Here is a 19097-nt window from a genome sequence, read left to right as displayed (position 1 = left end):
TTAAGGTTCCCTTTATCTAATATTAGGTTTTGATTGAAGACCTGATAACATTTATTATCAAAAATAATTCAAAGTAGAGAAAATTAAAATGAAGGAAAATACTTTTCATGGCACTGTATTCATTCCGCTGATTCTGTTGAAAAACGTTTCACAAACAAAAACAAATGCAACAAAACAGGGATAAACACACCTGAATTTCTCCAATAGAAACTCTAGTTTGCAACTGTTGGACTAAGGATTACACTTTAGGTCAGCTAGATGCAGGCAAGAGTGTGCAAGGCAGTATTGACAGTGTCACTGTCTGCCACCTTGATCACTCACATTTTTCTCTAAACCTGTGCCTCTACATTGTAAACTTTCATTCATAGGCTAGGTTGTAGCAACCTCATGATGGGTATAGGGAAAATTTGAGTATCATGTAGTAGCCTAAACCTATCGATGTTACATTGAACTGGGTGAATGGAATATGAATTACAGTCGTCGAATATGCTGTAATAGAAATAAGGTCCTGCTCATAAAAAAAAGTATTGTCCCCCTCATCTTAAACAGCACCGACCCCCACTGTGTCACTCACACACCCACACACATGTGGGTGGGCATGCGTGCGCACACACGCACGCACGCACACGCACGCACACGCACACACACACACACACACACACACACACACACACACACACACACACACACACACACACACACACACACACACACACACACACACCTGAATGAATCCTTTGCATAAAAAGTTTAGTTTTGAAACTGCATTAAAAGTGCAGTAACTGCAGTCAACTGTGGTATTTTGGATGCAGTAATTGCAGAATACTGCAGATGAACTGCAGTAATACTGCACTGTAACTGCAGTTCACTGCATAATTACTGCAGTAATTAGTTTGTAATGTGTAGTGTTTAAACAGTGTGTTTAGAGCAGTCAGGCCTAATTTTGGTCCATCCCTTACAAAACAAGATTGCAGCACACTGCAGTTATAATGCACCAAAATTAGGCCTGACTGCTCTAAACACACTGTTTAAACACTCCACATTACAAACAAACATGCTCACTGCGGTTAGAGAGAGATGTCTGCTCTCCTACCTTTTATACCAGCGACGTCTCTGAACCTCCCCTTTGCGGTGCGAGCATTGCCAGCCCAGGGCAGTAAACGCGCGCGAAGTCCATGAGCCATCCATCCATCACATGGTGCCGTGCAGGGCTTTCCCCGGACATTACAACCCACTGGGCACAGACTAAGTTCAACATCTAGTTTTGATTTTCATATCGTTGAGTTGTCAACTAACGTGAATTCAAGAAAAACATGCACCATGTCATTGGATTTAGGTTAAAAGTTGGGTGAAAAAAGTCCAATCAATTTTCCACGTTGATTCAACTTCATCACATAGAATGTTTTTGTTGAAATGACATGGAAACAGTTTTTGCCCAGTGGGAAGCTCGTGGCCAGGGGAGAAAGGGCTGCACGCAGAGTAGTTGACTAGCCTAAACGGATGCATAGAAAGACAATTTGGTCCAGTGGTGTTACCGGATACCGAGCAGAGGGACGTGGAGAAGCTCGTGCCCATCGTCTGTCGAACGGCGGTTAAATTAGACTAATGTGCGTCCTTACAGAAATTGCGGTTGATGTGTGATATAGACTACACTGTTTCGTTTGACATGATGAAAGTAGGCACGTTCACGTGTAGCTTATCTCGGTTAAAATACAGCACAACATGAACGTCAGGATAGTGATGATAGTGATAATAATAATATCATAATTGTACATTTTAAATAAGACAAATGTGAGTATTGTGGTTTCGGTTCTGTATGTTATACTTTTTGCAACAGATTGCTTCTCATTTCGTTGGAGCTCAGTAGCCTTATTTAGATGGCCAATCGTTGCAGAACCTGATCCACAAACATAGGCTATCTAAACTATTAGAATTACGTTCATTTGTTTAACTCTGAGCTAGCCTATAGGCTAAGTAGAAAATTGTCATTACATTTTGCCTGATTCCTTTTTCATTTAGGCATATATATATATATATATATATATATATATATATATATATATATATATATATATATATATATATATATATATATTTGTTTTTATATATTACGCTTATGGACGATTCTTGAATTGCTCGGTTATAGCTAAAACATCTGCTGGTGTTTCACTGGATATTCTCAAAATTAGTAAATCTATAATTTAATTGAAACATGTGAGATATTCGTTCTCTAAAGGCAATCGAGGTCTTTATTATTGCAAACAGGCGAGCGCTTCAGGCGAGAGGTGTTTCATTTGCACAATTATTTTCGAAATAATTTATAGGCCTATAAAAAAAACTGCTATTTATTTTCTTATAAGGCTACTGTAGATGTTTTAACCTTTTGTGTGTATTGAGTAAAAATTATATTTACGGCGGAGCCTAACTGTTCAATGCTTGAAGGCACATTTAAACGAAAGACATCGGGAATGATGAACAGATTTTGAACATAATTTTTTATTAAACATTTCGAAAACAAGATTCTCAACAACATTCCATTTTGAAACATGTCTTTGTTAAGACTTATTCACACTTTGGACATTTAAATGTTTCTCGAATAAATATATAGAAATCATATATAGCCTACAGATATAGCGTTCACATACTAGTCGGAACTAGAAACTCGGAAGTCGGATATTTCCGAGTTTCCTAGTTCCGACTATCACGTGAACGCGGCATCGACAGCACCGTGCAGAATATACTTCACCATCTTGCCACGATCCTGGTGTTTAGGCCTGTTTCACGTTGGAATTCTAAAAATTCTAAATAATTTTAGCACCAAAAACACAGGTTAAATCTCAGAGGCCAATGACACATCTCTCCGCTTTATTGTCTGATTGAGTGATGAATGAATTGATTGATTGATAATCGATCAATAATAACTTTTCACTAAAATAGGACATATTTTTGTAAAATGTTTAAGATCAGAAAAAGTACCAAAATAAGTTATTTCGTTAAGTGAAGACGAATTGCATTTGCACCACAATGAAGTTCACTTAAAATCTATGCAATTATCCAAGATAACTCATTATCTTCTTCTGTACAGCATGTTGGGAGGTAGAAAACAACACCTCTATTCCACCTAATTATGATTCGACTTGCAAACACCTCTCATAATTATCCTTGTCGTGTCAACCTGGCTGTATTCCTACACAGGTCGCCATCAGCCTTGCACTAACAACCGGCATTGACAAGGTGGTTCAGAACTTCTGCACAATATTGCACATCATATATCTAGGCAGCAGGTAACACACGATCCAGGGATTTCTTGATGAGAGTAAGGATTTTTTAGTTAGTCTAAGTCGGCACCATACCCTCAGATCAAAATATTCTAATTTGTATGCCAAAAAACAAGCGCCCTCTGTAGCCATCTCTCTACACATCAGACCAGACAGAAGATATATTGAGCTATAAGACACCGTACTGCGGACTTAATGAATTAGTTTGGGGGCGGCAGGGTAGCCTAGTGGTTAGAGCGTTGGACTAGTAACCGAAAGGTTGCAAGTTCAAATCCCCGAGCTGACAAGGTACAAATCTGTCGTTCTGCCCCTGAACAGGCAGTTAACCCACTGTTCCTAGGCCGTCATTGAAAATAAGAATTTGTTCTTAACTGACTTGCCTAGTTAAATAAAGGTAAAAAAATAAAATAAATTAGTATTCACAAGCCGCCAGATCACCTCTATTATTATTATACACTTTTAAAAAATCCATGAATTAAGAGTTTAGTTAAGTTGGTGCATAGAGTTTTAGCAGCGAATGCCATCCTTATATTTGTAGCTATTATGTAAATCACCTCCCATCGAATTTCTATATCCACCTTATTACCATAACTATCAATACGCCATAAAAAAAAAATGTTACCCCAAAATGTTTCTTATCTTAGTGCAGTTAGGCTTCTCATTTACATCATATGGGCCACATGTCCAGTAGAAGTAAAAGGATATCGTAGACTATTTGCATGCTGTAACATTGTTTTAAGACGTTCTGCTTCATCATCAAGCAACAAAAGCTATGAAAAGTAAGGTAACCAAATAACACAAAAACTGTTCTCTACACATATGTACACTTGGGAATAAATAAAGTCTAATATCTGGCTCAGTTGATCATTTATTTTTGTTTTGTTTTTGTTTTGTTTTAAAACAATAGAAAAATCGATTGAAAATATCGGTTAAGACGCGTCCTTGGCCTTAACCTAGGAAGAGAGGGAGGAGAGAGGAGAGGGAAGTACCAAGACAGGACGAAAGAACCATGGGCCATGCTTTCGTGTTAGATGACTGGAGGTTTGGGGTACCGTACCATACATGTCCTGCATGCAGGGTTGCTAAAAGGGATGGAACTAAACTTGCAATATTCAAATGTTCCCTTTACGTTAACGGGGATGGAAGGCCATATCAGGGAGTCCCCTCCATCTTTACAGTCCGGTGCATCAACGGGTCTTGCAGGAGCTGCAAAGGTGTATTGCTTTTTCCGTGGTTCGATCACTTTGATTTCAATTCAGTCCCAATGATAAAATAAATACCGGTTTCTCTTCCTTGAGTCCCACAAGCTTCAATATGCTCAAGGCTCTCTTTTAAGACCCCATATAAAGAATCAAAACAAACAGGTACGGATTTAATGTCTGAGAAAAACAAAAGGATTCAGTTTGGTTTTTCTGTCCAGTAGGTCAACTTTGCCAAGTTTGATTCACATGTTTCAGTAAGACTCCAAATGTTATTCAGGGTTTCTCTGAGATCTATTGCATCATAAAATATGAATCAGTCTATTGATTTGACAATTTGTGATCCCATGTCTAGATCAAGAGGTCTTAGTGTATTGAAGTTCATTCAAGGAGCATCTTTAAGACTTATCGAACAATTATATCTGCGCACATAGAATAGGCTACTTAGCCTATGTGCGCACCTAACTTGCTTGTTTCTTTAAATATGAAGCATTATGCTATGTTGTACTTTTAAAATGTACACTGAGTGTTTTTCCTAAAGGAATAACTGTAAACAAAAAAATGCAAACAGAAAAATATAAATAATATATTTCAACAACAAAAAAAAAAAAAACGTTTTAAGAAGGGGGCAAAAGTCATGTCACGAATCAGTCTCTTACATGAAGAATTCCGTGGAGGTCAGTTTCCCGTGGTTTCCGTTGGAGGGGTCTCTGTTGTTGTTACCGGGCCCGCAACCGTTGTAGCTTCGTCTCGCCAGCTTGTCGTACTTCTCCTTGTAGAGGTCCCGCTCTTTGGCCAAGCGCGCAACGTCCTGCTTCAGCTGTTCCACCTGGCTCAGGAGCGTGCACTTCTCGCTCTCCAGCATGTGCCTCTGCTGCACGCGCTTGTAGCGGCAGGACTGCGCGTAACCTCGGTTCTTGAGCGTGCGTCTCTTCTGCTTTAGGCGGATCACCTCCTCTTTGCTGAACCCCCTCAGTTGCCGGTTGAGCTCGCGCACTGTCATGCTGACCAGCTGCTCGTCCGAGAAGCGGTCCTCGAGGCGGTGTCCGTGGTGGTGGTGGTGATGGTGGGCCTGGTGATGGTGACCGGCCGAGGTCGCGGATAGATCCTCCCCTACATACTGCTGGCCGCGGAAGCCCTCGTAGCCCTGGTGGTGGTGATGGTGGTGATGGGCGTTGCCGATGAGGGCCTCCACCGCATCTTCGGGGGTCAGGTTGAGGGCTTCGGGGTTGATGTGGTGCTGGTAGCTGGGGATCCAGTACAGGTCCTCCAACTGAGGCTTACCGCCAACGCTCTGGGTGTTGCTGCTGCCGCTGTTGTTGCTGTTGACGCCGTTGGCCAGGTTTTGGCTCGACTGGCCACCAGGGCTGGGGGCGCAGAAGCTGGGCGAGGAAGGCACGGAGGAGCAGGGCGTGCTAATCGGGGTGGAGGAGAGGGATCCCGGGGGGAGGCGGTGGCAGTAACGGTCAGCTTCTGGAGGCTCCTTCTTTACTTCGAACTTCATCAGGTCGAAGTCGTTGACGTACTCGATGGCCAGTGGGCTATTGGGCAGCTCTGCGCTCATGGCGAGGTCGGTGGCCATGTCAGTCCATGCGACGACTCCCGCCCTCACAGCCAAACCAACAACGGGCAGGACACTGGGCAGCCCTCGCGGATGTAGATTGCTTCTTCGATTCGAAGAGGACGTCTGTGTGCCCGGTGTGTGGAGTTGTAAGGTTGTATAGATGAGGGGGTACTTCGTATTAAGCTGCTAGTCCTTAAAACAACAACTATGTATAGCGGCGCCGGTGTTAATATATGTATGCACGCAAATGAACTTGTACACCTGCCAGTTCTCCTCTGCCGATTTTCTTGTTGACAATTTATCCCAGGTCAAATTCACTTTTTAATACCACGGCCCAGGGCCGGCTGAAACTCGAGCCCCCTGGTGAAATTTGGAGACACCAACCGGTCCTGTCCTCCCTCCACCTCTGTACCGGCTCGCGCCTTCTGATTTACTGTCCTTCAGTCAGTGGTTGTGAAGGAAAGCAGCACAGGGGAACATTTTATTTTCTCCTCTCCTGTTCTGGAGTTGTTGCTCTCTTGTTGTCTGTTTAAAAAAATGTAGATATTTTCCTGTATCCTTCTTCTTCGTCTCGACTGACGCAAGGACAGCGAGTCCAGGCTTTCTGCAGGAGGAGAGCAGGAAGGCTCGCGATGCTCGCGACTGAAGTTACTGCAGCATGCAGCATGTGTTACATATGACCAGAATAAAACTTTCCACACAAGACACGAGCATTACTGCTCGGAAAAAAAGTCACTGTGCACTAGACACACGCGCGTAAACACGTTATAAAAATAAAATAAAAAGTAGTTTTTTTAAACTCCCACTTTCTGCATCTGCTGGAGTCCACAATGGAATGGTTCGGAGAAAAACAGTTCTCAAGAGTTCTTACAAGCAGAAAATAGGTATGTATATTAAAAATAGATATTCCTTAAGCTGTGGTGGGACACAGGACTAAGTGGTGCCGTTTCTGAATGGTCAGTCCAGATTTATCAGTTTGCTGTGTACTCACGAATGCGCCGGTCCCCACGGTTTCCCCCTTCACTCTGGGAACGTTGCGTCCTGTGTGTGAGAGTGTGTGTATATGTGTGTGTGAGCTGATGAATTCCTTTCACAGTTGGTTCTCTCTATCTGGCAGATGGCCGTTACTTTCGGCTCTGCAGTGCAGCGCCACATCGCAGTGTCACTGAGACGCTGGGAAAGGCAATTTGCACTTTTAAAGACACCACGCGCCCGAACCTCCCACCTCGTATGTGACGGACCAATGGGAGAAGATGACAGCGGTGGATTTGCATTATCCTATAGCAACATCTCGCGCTGGGACCAGCCGGCAGCTGTCGGAACGCAGAACTCATATTTGCGGAACAGGTGCATCTCCCCCCTCTAGCGACGAGATCGTGCTACTGCACGGAGAGGAGAGAGGCAGGCACATGTAAGGTACGCGGGAGGCGCCCCGCTAGGCGCCCCGCTAGGCTAGCTTACATCCACATGATTGATAGCAAACAACGGAAAAAAAATGAACAGTGGTGACAATAGATCTATTCCAGTTTATAACAAAAACGTTAGAATTATCAATATTATATGACAAAACAGACTAAACAAGGGAGGAATAAGAGAGGCTGGTTAACTTTGAGGTGCTTGGCCACTCCGTAAAGCCACTATGGGACACTGGTAGCAGAGGAGTCCCGTTAACGATCTCATAAAAAAATCTTACAGCAACAAGTTGTCTCAGGTTTCACTTCAAAACTGAATGAAACACCTAACGAAAAGCGTATAGAAAACAAGCATGAGATAATATTGGGATGAAGTGAGATGGTAAAAGTTGGAAAGGTGTTATTATACGCTTCTTATTTGATGTATATTATGCCACATACAAGGACACATGTCCTATGCAGCTGTGGTCTGAGGGACAAGAAAGAACCTGGCCTCCCCGGGCCAGGCCTCCCCAATCACGAGTCCACCCTATGTGGTGATGGATTTAGTGCCACGCGCCCATAAAATCAAGCCGCATTTTCCGTCGGGCTGAGGGTCCGGGCGATGGGTGTGAGGGGGTTAATTACAATTAGGCTATTCCACGTGATGGCCCTTGCGCATGGGTTTTAAGTCGCAATTAACTACAAATTGCATGCCGACCCATCTCCGCGGATCGACAAATAATTAAACTTCGCGTGCAACGCGCAATGTACGCTCCCCATCATGGAGACATACGTCTTCATCTGGAGAGGCACCCGGGTTAAAGAAAATGAAAGCAGAGGGTTGAGCAGAACGTCGATACCAGTGATATGCGTCTCAAGGGAGGGTAGGATGAATACTGAGATTCTGCTCACTTGTGTCTTTTCTCTGCAAATTGGGTTAGGCGGTCAGTCGAGGGACAATTAAAGCATAATGGAAGAATAGTTCTTTATCAAATTACACTGAACAAAAATAGAAACGCAACATGTAAAGTGTTGGTCCCATGTTTCATGAGCTGAAATAAAAGACCCCAGAAGTGTTTCATATGCACAAAAAGCTAATTTCTCTTAAATTGTGTGCACAAATTTATTTACATCCCTGCTAGTGAGCGTTTCTCCTTTCCAAAATAATCCATTCACCTGACAGGTGTGGCAAATCAAGAAGCTGATTACACAGGTGCAACTTGTGCTTGGGACAATTAAAGGCCACTCTAAAATGTGCAATTTTGTCACACAACACAATGCCTGATGTCACAAGTTGAGGGAGTGTGCAATTGGCATGCTGACTGCAGGAATGTCCACCTGAGCTGTTACCAGAGAATTTAATGTTAGTTTCTCTACCATAAGCCACCTCCAATGTAATTTTAGAGAATTTAGCAGTATGTCCAACCGGCCTTACAACCGCAGACCACGTGTATGGTGTCGTGTGATCAGGCCCTACACCCAAACAAGGGCACTGCGTTCATCCACCTCTGGCCTGCTCACCTCCCTACCTCTGAGGAAGTACAGTTCCCGCTCAGCCCAGTCAAAACTGTTCGCTGCTCTGGCACCCCAATGGTGGAACAAACTCCCTCACGACGCCAGGTCAGCGGAGTCAATCACCACCTTCCGGAGACACCTGAAACCCCACCTCTTTAAGGAATACCTAGGATGGATAAAGTAATCCTTCTAACCCCCCCCCCCCCCCTTAAAAGATTTAGATGCACTATTGTAAAGTGGCTGTTCCACTGGATATCATAAGGTGAATGCACCAATTTGTAAGTCGCTCTGGATAAGAGCGTCTGCTAAATGACTTAAATGTAAATGTAAATGTGTGGGTGAGTGGTTTGCTAATGTAAACGTTGTGAACAGAGTGTCCCATGGTGGCGGTGGGGTTATGGTATGGGCAGGCATAAGCTACGGACAAAGAACACAATTGCATTTTATCGATGGCAATTTGAATGCAGAGAAACCGTGACGAGATCCTGAGGCCCATTGTCGTGCTGTTCATCCGACACCCAAACCTCTTGTTTCAGCATGATAATTGTGGGAAATGGTGTCCACACCAGATACTGTTTTCCGATCCATGCCCCTACCTTTTAAAAAAAAAGGTATTTGTGACCAACAGATGCATATCTGTATTCCCAGTCATGTGAAATCCATAGATTAGGGCCTACGGAATTTATTTAAATTGACTGATTTACATATAGTAAAATGTTTGAAATTGTTGCATGTTGCATTTATATTTTTGTTTAGTATAAATTAAAGGCATATATTTTTCATAGCCCTTTAGGCCCTGCAGAGAGACTGGTGTGTTCTAGTGATAAGATGAAAAACGGCAGTAGCCTAAGATAATAATGGTTAAGGGGCAATGCGTAATGGTAGTGCATTGTCAAATTAGCCTACATGGCCCCTAGGCCCCCCAGACTCGTGTGGTCTAGTGATATTGAGATTTAAAAAAGATGGAGGGCAAGCAGTAAGTTAACTTAGTCAGGTATAATATGAGATGAATAGGGCAGAAGAGTAGCCTATAGCCACCATCAAACCTGCACCTGACTGCGCTGAGCTCAACTTCCTGTCCAACACTACAGCTGTGAAATACACTGTGTGCGTCCTGACACTGCGCTGAGCTCAACTTCCTGTCCAACACTACAGATGTGAAATACACTATTTTCCTCCCAAATGGCATCTTATTCCGAATGTAGTGCACGACTTTGACCATGGCCAATAGGGCTCTGGTCAAAAGTAGTGCACTATATAGGGAATAGGGTGCCAGTTGGGACGCATTCTCTCTCCCTGGCTCAAATCTGCTGGCTAGGATGAAAAGAAAAGTAGGACTGTAAGATGAAACGGGAGAGAAATATCAAGGTATTTGAAGTTTAAGGTGCACTAAGTCATCATAACGGGGGTTGGGGTTTTATCAAATAAGCAGGAGCCGGACCCCAAACGCCAAGCTAAGCAGTCCGCATTGAAGGGCCACATTTAAGAAGATCTGCCATTAGGTCCATTCATTGTGAGAGGGAAGTGTGTGTGGCCGAGGCCTTGAGACATACATTTAGAAGAAGTCAGGGATTTCATTGTGCCTTTGCATATCGGGTGTTCGCTGCTGGTGCAGTTCTTACCGATTTAAGCAAAAATGGACATCAGCACGCGGGAGATCCACATAGCGAGTGGGAGATTATTTGAGCAGGGTGGGCGCAAGCTTTGGGCGAAGTTAACCCTCTTCTATCCAAAGTCTTCTCCTTGGTCTGTGTGTGTGTGGGGGGGGGGGGGGTAAGGTTATCAGTGAAAGAGTTTTTGTGGCCATCTTAAAGTCTTAAATGCTGGTCTTAAGGAATCAGTTTCAATTTCTAGAGGGACACGCAGTCACATGCACACACATACACACTTTATGAAGCCAACAGAAGGGCAACAGAAAAGAGGCAACATGTTAAATGGAGATTTGACAGAAAACCCTACATACTTGCCTACTACTACATGTTGTAAGGCATTTGCCAAAGCTTACGTTGAGTCAGTGAAAAAGTAAGTTTCTTTATCCAATACTTGCACATCTTGAATCTATGAGACATGAAGATAATGTAGGGAGAGAGGTAATGACAGAAGGAAAGAAAATGGTTGGACGAGTGAGAGAGAGCTAATGAATCATTTCTCACAAAGAAACTGTGATCTTTATTAATGGAATAGCCACTGTTTATAATGAGTTTGCATTTTTTATGCTACTGCTATCTACTGGGGAGAATAAACACACACATAACACACCCCCACCCCCCCAACCCACACACACCTCTCTCTCCTCCCCTCTCCCTTTTCTTGTGCGCTTTCACAAAACATTCAAATATTGATCTTAATTAGGCTTTGCCGAGCTCAGCAGCCTGTGTTGAGGGTTTGAGACAAGCAGCAGCAGACACCTGTCTAAGGCACTTACATCTTCAGCAAGAGGGAGAGGGAGTAGGGAAACAGGAAGGGAGGATGGAAGAGTGATAGCTCCCGTCTCCTACAGTGGCGTGGCTCAAAATGGCCCGCAATGTTCGAGCAAGCCCCCCTCTCCAAACTTTTTTTGTTGCCATGGGACACAGAAAAAAATGTGAAGTCTAATAGCTAATCTCATGCTATTTTTAAGCAATAAGGCACGAGGAGGTGTGGTATATGGCCAATATACCATGGCTGTTCTTATGCACGATGCAATGCGGAGTGCCTGGATACTGCCCTTAGCCTTGTTAAATTGGCCATATACCCCCCCCCCCCCCCCAAGGTGCCTTATTGATAATATAAACTGGTTACCAATGTAATTAGAACAGTAGCATTTTATCAAACACGTTCCGTAATACCCATGGTCTGATACACCATGGCTCCCAGCCAAATCAGCATTCAGGGCTCCAACCACACAGTTTATTACACATTTTGCCATGAGGCTGAGAGAAAATGTTGCTGTTTTAGAGCTCAAGAATTCTTGAAAGACGGGACAATCTAAACTTTTTTCCCACAGATATTTGTCTTAATCTATATGCTTGATAGACCAAAGTATCAGCTATCATACAAAACCCCCCAAAAATGTGTTCATAAAATGCAACTTGTTGGATTTATGTAAACTCCGTCAGTCACCACAAAAGGCATTTCATTTTTACAATTATTGTCCAACAAGTGTTTAAAAACCTTGATTGTTTAATTCTAACTTTAGATTTAAAAACAATATGTAACAGAAATCTCCCAAAATCTTTTTGTTTCGTTTTATAGCACTATTAAATGCTCCAGGGCTAATTCCATTAGCATTTTGGTATGTTTTTCTAGATTTAGAACATAAAGCAACATTTATAAAACAAACATTATCCATTAGATCTTGCACAGCAAATACTTAAATTGTTGAGCAATATGTATGAAATATGAACATGTATGCGCACACTACTGTAAATGGCTCTGGATAAGAGCGCCTGGAAATGACCAAAACGTAAATGTAAAAATATGTTGCAGTGAGTCAAATATTGACAAGCCTCTGACGGAGTTGAGAACAGATACTCAAAACAAACATATTTTTGCTTCTAAAAATGAGTTAAATACAAACATTTGTAAAATATGGAAAATTATTAATTAGAAAAATCCCATTAAAAAATAACCACTCTAATCAGATCTTTCAGCACTCTGATGGAGTTGATGTTTTACGGAGAAGTTTTTTTTAGATATGTTTTTTTTAAATATTTATACTGTTGAATAATAGTGAAGACATCAAAGTAGCCACCCTTTGCCTTGATGACAGCTTTGCACATTCTTGGCATTCTCTCAACCAGCTTAATGAGGAATGCTTTTCCAACAGTCTTGAATGAGTTTCCGCATATGCTGAGCACTTGTTGGCTGCTTTTCCTTCACTCTGTGGTCCAACTCATCCCAAACCATCTTAATTCGGTTGAGGTAGGGTGATTGTGAAGGCCAGGTCATCTGATGCAGCACTCCATCACTCTCCTTGGTCAAATAGCCCTTACAAAGCCTGGAGATGTGTTTTGGGTCATTGTCCTGTTGAAAAACAAATGATAGTCACACTAAGCCCAAACCAGATGGGATGGTGTATCACTTGAGAATGCTGTGGTAGCCATGCTGGGTAAGTGTGTCTTGAATTCTAAATAAATCACTGACAATGTCACCAGCAAAACACCCCCACACCTCCTTTTCTATGCTTCACGGTGGGAACCACACATGCGGAGATCATCCGTTCACCTACTCTGCGTCTCAGACACGGCGGTTGGAACCAAAAATCTCAAATTTGGACTCATCAGACCAAGGGACAGATTTCCACCGGTCTAATGTCCATTGCTCGTGTTTCTTGGACCAAGCAAGTCTCTTCTTCTTATTGGTGTCCTTTAGTAGTGGTTTCTTAGCAGAAATTCGACCATGAAGGCCTGATTCACACAGTCTCCTGTGAACAGTTGATGTTGAGATGTGTTTGTTACTTGAACTCTGTGAAAATTTTATTTGGGATGTAATTTCTGAGGCTGGTAACTCTAATGAACTTATCCTCTACAGCAGAGGTAACTCTGGGTCTTCCTTTCCTGTGGCGGTCTTCATGAGAGCCAATTTCATCATAGAGCTTGATGGTTTTTGCGACTGCACTTGAAGAAACTTTTAAAGTTCTTGACATTTTCCGCATTGACTATCTTAAAATAATTATGGACTGGCGTTTCTCTTTGGTTATTTGAGCTGTTCTTGCCATAATATGGACTTGGTCTTTTACCAAATAGGGCTATCTTCTGTATACCACCCCCCAAACTGATTGGCTTAAACCCATTAAGAAGGAAAAACATAATCCACAAATGAACTTTTAACAAGGCACACCTGTTAATTGAAGTGCATTCTAGGTGACTACCTCATGAAGCTGGTTGAGAGAATGCCAAGAGTGTGCAAAGCTGTCATCAAGGCAAAGGGTGGCTACTTTGAAGAATCTTAAATATAAAATATATTTTGATTTGTTTAACATTGGTTACTACATTATTCCATGTGTGTTATTTCAAAGTTTTGATATTTTTACTATTATTCTACAATGTAGAAAAAGTAAAAATAATGAAAAACCCTGGAATGAGTAGGTGTGTCCAAACTTGACTGGTACTGTATATATTTTTTTTCTTCTTCATTGTAGTGGTATACACAGTCACATTTTTTTTCTCTCTCAGTTTCTTTATAACTAAAACCGAATTAAATGTAACATATTTGAACCAAAATTAATATTCCATCTTAATCTATCAGGCAGATGGAGTTGACAGTTTGTGGTTGTGACCATGGTGATTCCAATATTGTTTAAAAAAAACTTTACAGACCACGAGTGGTCTTTTTGCACAACATGTAATGAGGACATGAATAAGGGGTCCTTATGGTATAGTTGACCTTGCTCATTCCTGATTAATTTAGGATTTTAGACCAAATCTCAGGACACATCTTTCAGAAATCAAATCTTTTAGAAATCAAACCCTGGTGGGGTTCGGTGTGTGTGCTCCTTCAATTTTAAAAATATTTTATTTGTCATAAAAAAGAAATAATCCACACCAGATACAAACATACACATACAAACGTCAATATACAGATGCACACAAACCACGACTACATCTCATCTGCACAGACCCTCATGCTCCCATCCCTAGTGCCTGCATTATTGATTGCCACATGGCCTTAAATTGTACCAATGCTACTGTAGAATTTTAGCAACCAGGAAATGGCGGAGTGATTTCTGCATATTGCATCTTTAAGACATGACTACATTGTAGTGTAGAATTTGTGAATTTTGTCTCGTGTTACAATCATGTCCAGCTCTCTCTCTCTCCACTGTCAATAGGTCACATAGAGAATCAGGGGGATTAGTCACATGCACACATGGGCACATTGATGGTTACAGTGGGCAGAACTGGTGTGCACTTTCTGCATCTAGATATATTGGGGGAAAAAGACAGTGAAAGAAAGGGTAGTCGTTTCCTAATCATCCAATCCTGTCCTCATTCCAGCTTGGTCGCTCAAGATCCACTGTGAAATTCGACGTCTGTCCAGGTAAGCAGGACATCGGGAGATTACTACAAAACCGGCCACTAGGGGAAAGGGTGAGGGTGAGGGTCGCGAGCTCAATCCCAGTTCTAGGCACTGTTTTTTGTTTTAACTCTATCACAAACCTCAACCCTTACCTTAAAGTGACTGCCCACAGAAAAACTTACTTTGAAGAGTTCCTATTCTGTTAACTCATAACCAAATTATGTTGTTGATGAGTCCTATACTCGTATTTGTGACCAAAGCATATATTGGAGAAAAAACACTTTAATAAAATCCACCTCAAACTTCTATCTCAAACAGACCATTTAAAGAATGCTTGCAATTTCCTCATAGAACATGATGTCATCTCCCTGAGGAGGATGAGCTGGCCAATCAGCGGTCTAGAGGAGAATGAGCTAGCCAATCAGCAGTCTACTCGCGTGCATATTTTTTATGACCGGTATACGTCCACACCATTCTGTTGTTGGGGAAACCCACACCATTCCAACTCAGAAAAGCAGTTTTTTAGCATACTTAATAAAAACAAATTGGAAGGAAAAACATTTATATTGTAAGCATATTTAATAGAAATCTGGAAACACTGGGCAGTTACTTTAACCGTTCAGAGTTAATGACTAAACTTAATCTTAGAGTTGTTTTGCTTTAACCCTATCCCAAACTTTAACCCTTGACTTAATCATTCGGAATGAATGCCTCATCTTAACCTTTGAAATTTGCCATTTATGGACAAACGGATTCTGCAGTGAGAGCTTGTTGCGCATTCATCCTGTAAGATACATAGTAAGTATTGTTGTATAGTGTTTTTTGGGAAGTCACTTCTTGCATTGGGGGGGGGGACAGTTATACATAAGGTGATGGGTCAGATCAGAGGTTACATTTCAATTATTAAGTCAACCTCAACATTACTTGGATTTAAAGGGAATAGCGCTGAGACTGGTGCAAAAAAAATATGGTGGAAGGAAACTCGTGTTTCGCCCACGTTCACACCACTGATGCATAGTGGTTTACGCCAATCAAATGCCTTTTAACTTGTAAGAATAATCAAGTTAGCTACCTAGCCGTTTTTCCCCGGTTTAGCTAGTGATAGTGATGCACAAGCTAGACCTATTGGAAACATTGCCATCTCCTAACATCATTTGCCCACTAGATTCAGGAGCTTGAACCCCCCCCCCCCCCCCCCCCCCCCAAAAGCTTGAAAACCCCCATTGAAAACCTCCATTAGATTTTTTCCCAAAGTTTAGGAAGAAAACTGAACATAATTCATGATGGTTTTTATTGAATTTTTGTTCGTTTTGGAGTCAAAGATAATAGTTTCAGTATAGTTTTAGTTTTGTCAATTATTTTATTTCAGTTTATTAAATTGTTTTTTTCATGATTCGTTTTCGTATTCGTTTCAGTTTTAGTTTAGCTACTACAATAACCTCGGTCTACATTGTGTGTGTGAGCTCCTTAGCGTGAATTAATGCTCTGGGTTGCCGTGGTAAGCTCCGCGGTGTGAACATGCTCCCCAGGGCGACGCAACAGTCCTTTGTCACTGTGACGACGCCTCGGTTAAATAGCGTATTAATGGCCTAAATATCAGGAGCTGTACACATATATACACACACACACTAGAGACACACACACACAAACACACAAAGGGCGTAGTAATAGTTTTATTATCAGGGGCTGCTCTGGGCTCGGTAGGCAGGTAATGGATGGATTACACATCCCAACATCCTCTCTGTGCCACTCTCCATCTCCCTACACACTAATTATATGACACAAAGAGATGGCGTGAGAGAGACCGAGCACAATCTAGGAGAAGAGACCGATCCCGGAGAGGGATGGAAGATGAGAGAATGTGGGAGGGAGAGAGGTTGGTGGGTAATAGTTATTTTATCAGAAGGATGCCCTTTTTTCAGAATACATGCGCCTTAAAGCAGACAATCATAGAGGCTAGCACCCCCACCCCAAGAGCAAAACAAAGTCAAACAAAGGCATGTACAGTAATAACATACATTTTATTCCAAATTCGTCAATCTCCAATTTACAAAAAAACAAAACATGTTCAAATATCAATACAATCTTTATTACAAACATCATTGCTGTATGAAATGAATGAGTCCATAAAGCAAACTTTTAGCTACATTAAAAGACCCTGAGTGTGGTTGAGAGCGGACACAGATATGGGTCTGAGAAACGTCAGAGCTTCCATAAGCATTCAATACATACGTCTCTGTAGTATTTTCAAAGCTCATCTGGTGTTCAGGCAGTATCCATTCGAGTTCCTGTAGTTCTAGAGTCGAGGCTTGATCTGCAGTATTCTCTCTGTGGAGGACGGACAGACAGGCAAGACAGAAACAGATTGTGATTAAAGATACCAACAAAACTAACATGTCAGACAGCAGAGAGATCGCTCTACAACCACAGGGGTGTACAAAACGACAGGCTGTGTGTATGTGTGTGTGACTGATGGTGTGCCTGAGGATGTGAATGGGTGAAACGCAGGGCTCTCTGTCCTACTGAAAGCCTGAGTGATGGCATCTCCGCTGATGAGCACACTGGGAACTGAATGAATGGGAGAACAGGGGGGTGTGTGTGCATACGTGTGTACGCCCCGGCAGTGATGCATAGCTATTGGGTTAATTTATGTAAAGTGGAGAGCAGGGCTGTGGCGGTCATGAAATGTTGTCAGCCGGTTATTGTCATGCAAAAGGCTGCCGGTATCACGGTAATTGACCGTTAATTAACATAACAAAAAGTTTAGCATCTTTAGCATACAAGCTACATACAAGCTGATGATGTGTGGCTTTGGAATCTACATTTAAAAAGTGTAATAAATCAATTTAAAATACACAATCAAAATAAATCCATCATTTATTTTAGTCAGTTCTAAAGAAAATGTATTTCAGAAGAACAGAATATGAGTTGTCCTACTGTATGTTATCTGGCTATGCTCCATGCCATAAGCAGTAGGCTTGTTGATTTAGCTGACAATATATGCCTATAAGTCCTATGCCACTATTTTATATGATAATATAGTAAGAAGAATATAATTGAACCTAGTGGAATAAAATAGAAAGGATATTCTTCCCAATCCGGAGCAAGTGTGCATATGAAGTGGCAACGTTGAGCATGAAAGTGATAATTTAAAACAGGTCTTCTACACAAGATTTAGAGTTATTTGGCAGCTTTAGTTGTGAATGATACGAACCTTAGAAATCAAAACATATACAGTGCATTCAGAAAGTATTCAGACCCCTTGACCTTTTCCACTTTGTTACGTTACAGGCGTATTCTAAAACGGATATAATAAAAAAAATCCTCATCAATCTACACACAATACCCCATCATGACAAAGTGAAAACAGGTTTTCAGATAATTGTTTTTGCAAATGTGTTGAAAATCAAAAACAGAAATACCTTATTTACATAAGTATTCAGACTCTTTGCTACGAGACTCGAAAATGAGATCAGGTGCATCCTGTTTCCATTGATCATCCTTGAGACGTTTCTACAACTTGATTGAAGTCCACATGTGGTAAATTCAATTGATTGGACATGATTTGGAAAGGCACACACCAGTCAATATAAGGTCCCACAGTTGACAGTGCATGTCAGAGCAAAACCAAGCCATAAGGTCAAAGGAATTGTCCATAGAGCTCCGAGACAGAATTTCTTTGAGGCACCTATCTGGGGAAGGGTACCAAAACATTTCTGTAACATTGAAGGTCCCCAAAAACACAGTGGCCAACATCATTCTTAAATAGAAGAATTTTGGAACCACCAAGACTCTTCCTAGAGCTGGACGCCCAGCCAAACTGAGCAATCGGGGGAGAATGGCCTTGGTCAGGGAAGTCCCCAAGAACCCGATGGTCACTCTGACAGAGCTCCAGAGTTCCTCTCTGGAGATGGGAGAACCATCCATAAGGACAACCATCTCTGCAGCACTCCACCAATCAGGCCTTTTTGATTGAGTGGCCAGACGGAAGCCACTCCCTCAGTAAAAGGCACATGACAGCCCGCTTGAAGTTGGCCAAAAGGCAGCTAAAGGACTCTCAGACCATGAGAAACAAGATTCTCTGGTCTGATGAAACCAAGATTGAACTCTTTGGCCTGAATGCCAAGCATCACATCTGGAGGAAACC

At 42.0% G+C, this 19097-nt stretch overlaps 2 protein-coding genes across 5 annotated transcripts in view; both read right to left on the bottom strand.

Annotated features, from left to right (window-relative positions):
* Positions 1–2480: 2480 nt before the first annotated feature.
* On the bottom strand, positions 2481–7195 carry LOC129855588 (transcription factor MafAa-like). Its single transcript, XM_055923412.1, has one exon. It carries the CDS (start codon positions 6057–6059, stop codon positions 5133–5135), a length of 927 nt encoding a protein of 308 aa, XP_055779387.1. The 5' UTR covers positions 6060–7195; the 3' UTR covers positions 2481–5132.
* Positions 7196–16952: 9757 nt separating this feature from the next.
* Positions 16953–19097, bottom strand: part of LOC129855587 (zinc finger CCCH domain-containing protein 3-like) — a 90974-nt gene continuing 88829 nt past the window's right edge. For all 4 annotated transcript variants that reach the window (XM_055923408.1, XM_055923410.1, XM_055923409.1 and 1 more), the window contains exon 12: positions 16953–17278. In XM_055923408.1, coding sequence (XP_055779383.1) covers positions 17247–17278 — 32 coding nt within the window. In that variant the 3' untranslated portion in view covers positions 16953–17246. The remainder of the gene's footprint in view (positions 17279–19097) is intronic.

The sequence above is a fragment of the Salvelinus fontinalis genome, chromosome 5 (assembly GCF_029448725.1).
Source record: "Salvelinus fontinalis isolate EN_2023a chromosome 5, ASM2944872v1, whole genome shotgun sequence".
NCBI lineage: Eukaryota > Metazoa > Chordata > Actinopteri > Salmoniformes > Salmonidae > Salvelinus > Salvelinus fontinalis.
Note: the sequence above shows the minus strand (reverse complement) of the source record. Positions and strands in the feature narration are given on the sequence as shown.

Bases quoted from the DNA above. Each gene is read 5' to 3' on its own strand.
- LOC129855588 (XM_055923412.1), bottom strand. From the start codon at position 6,059: ATGGCCACCGACCTCGCCATGAGCGCAGAGCTGCCCAATAGCCCACTG.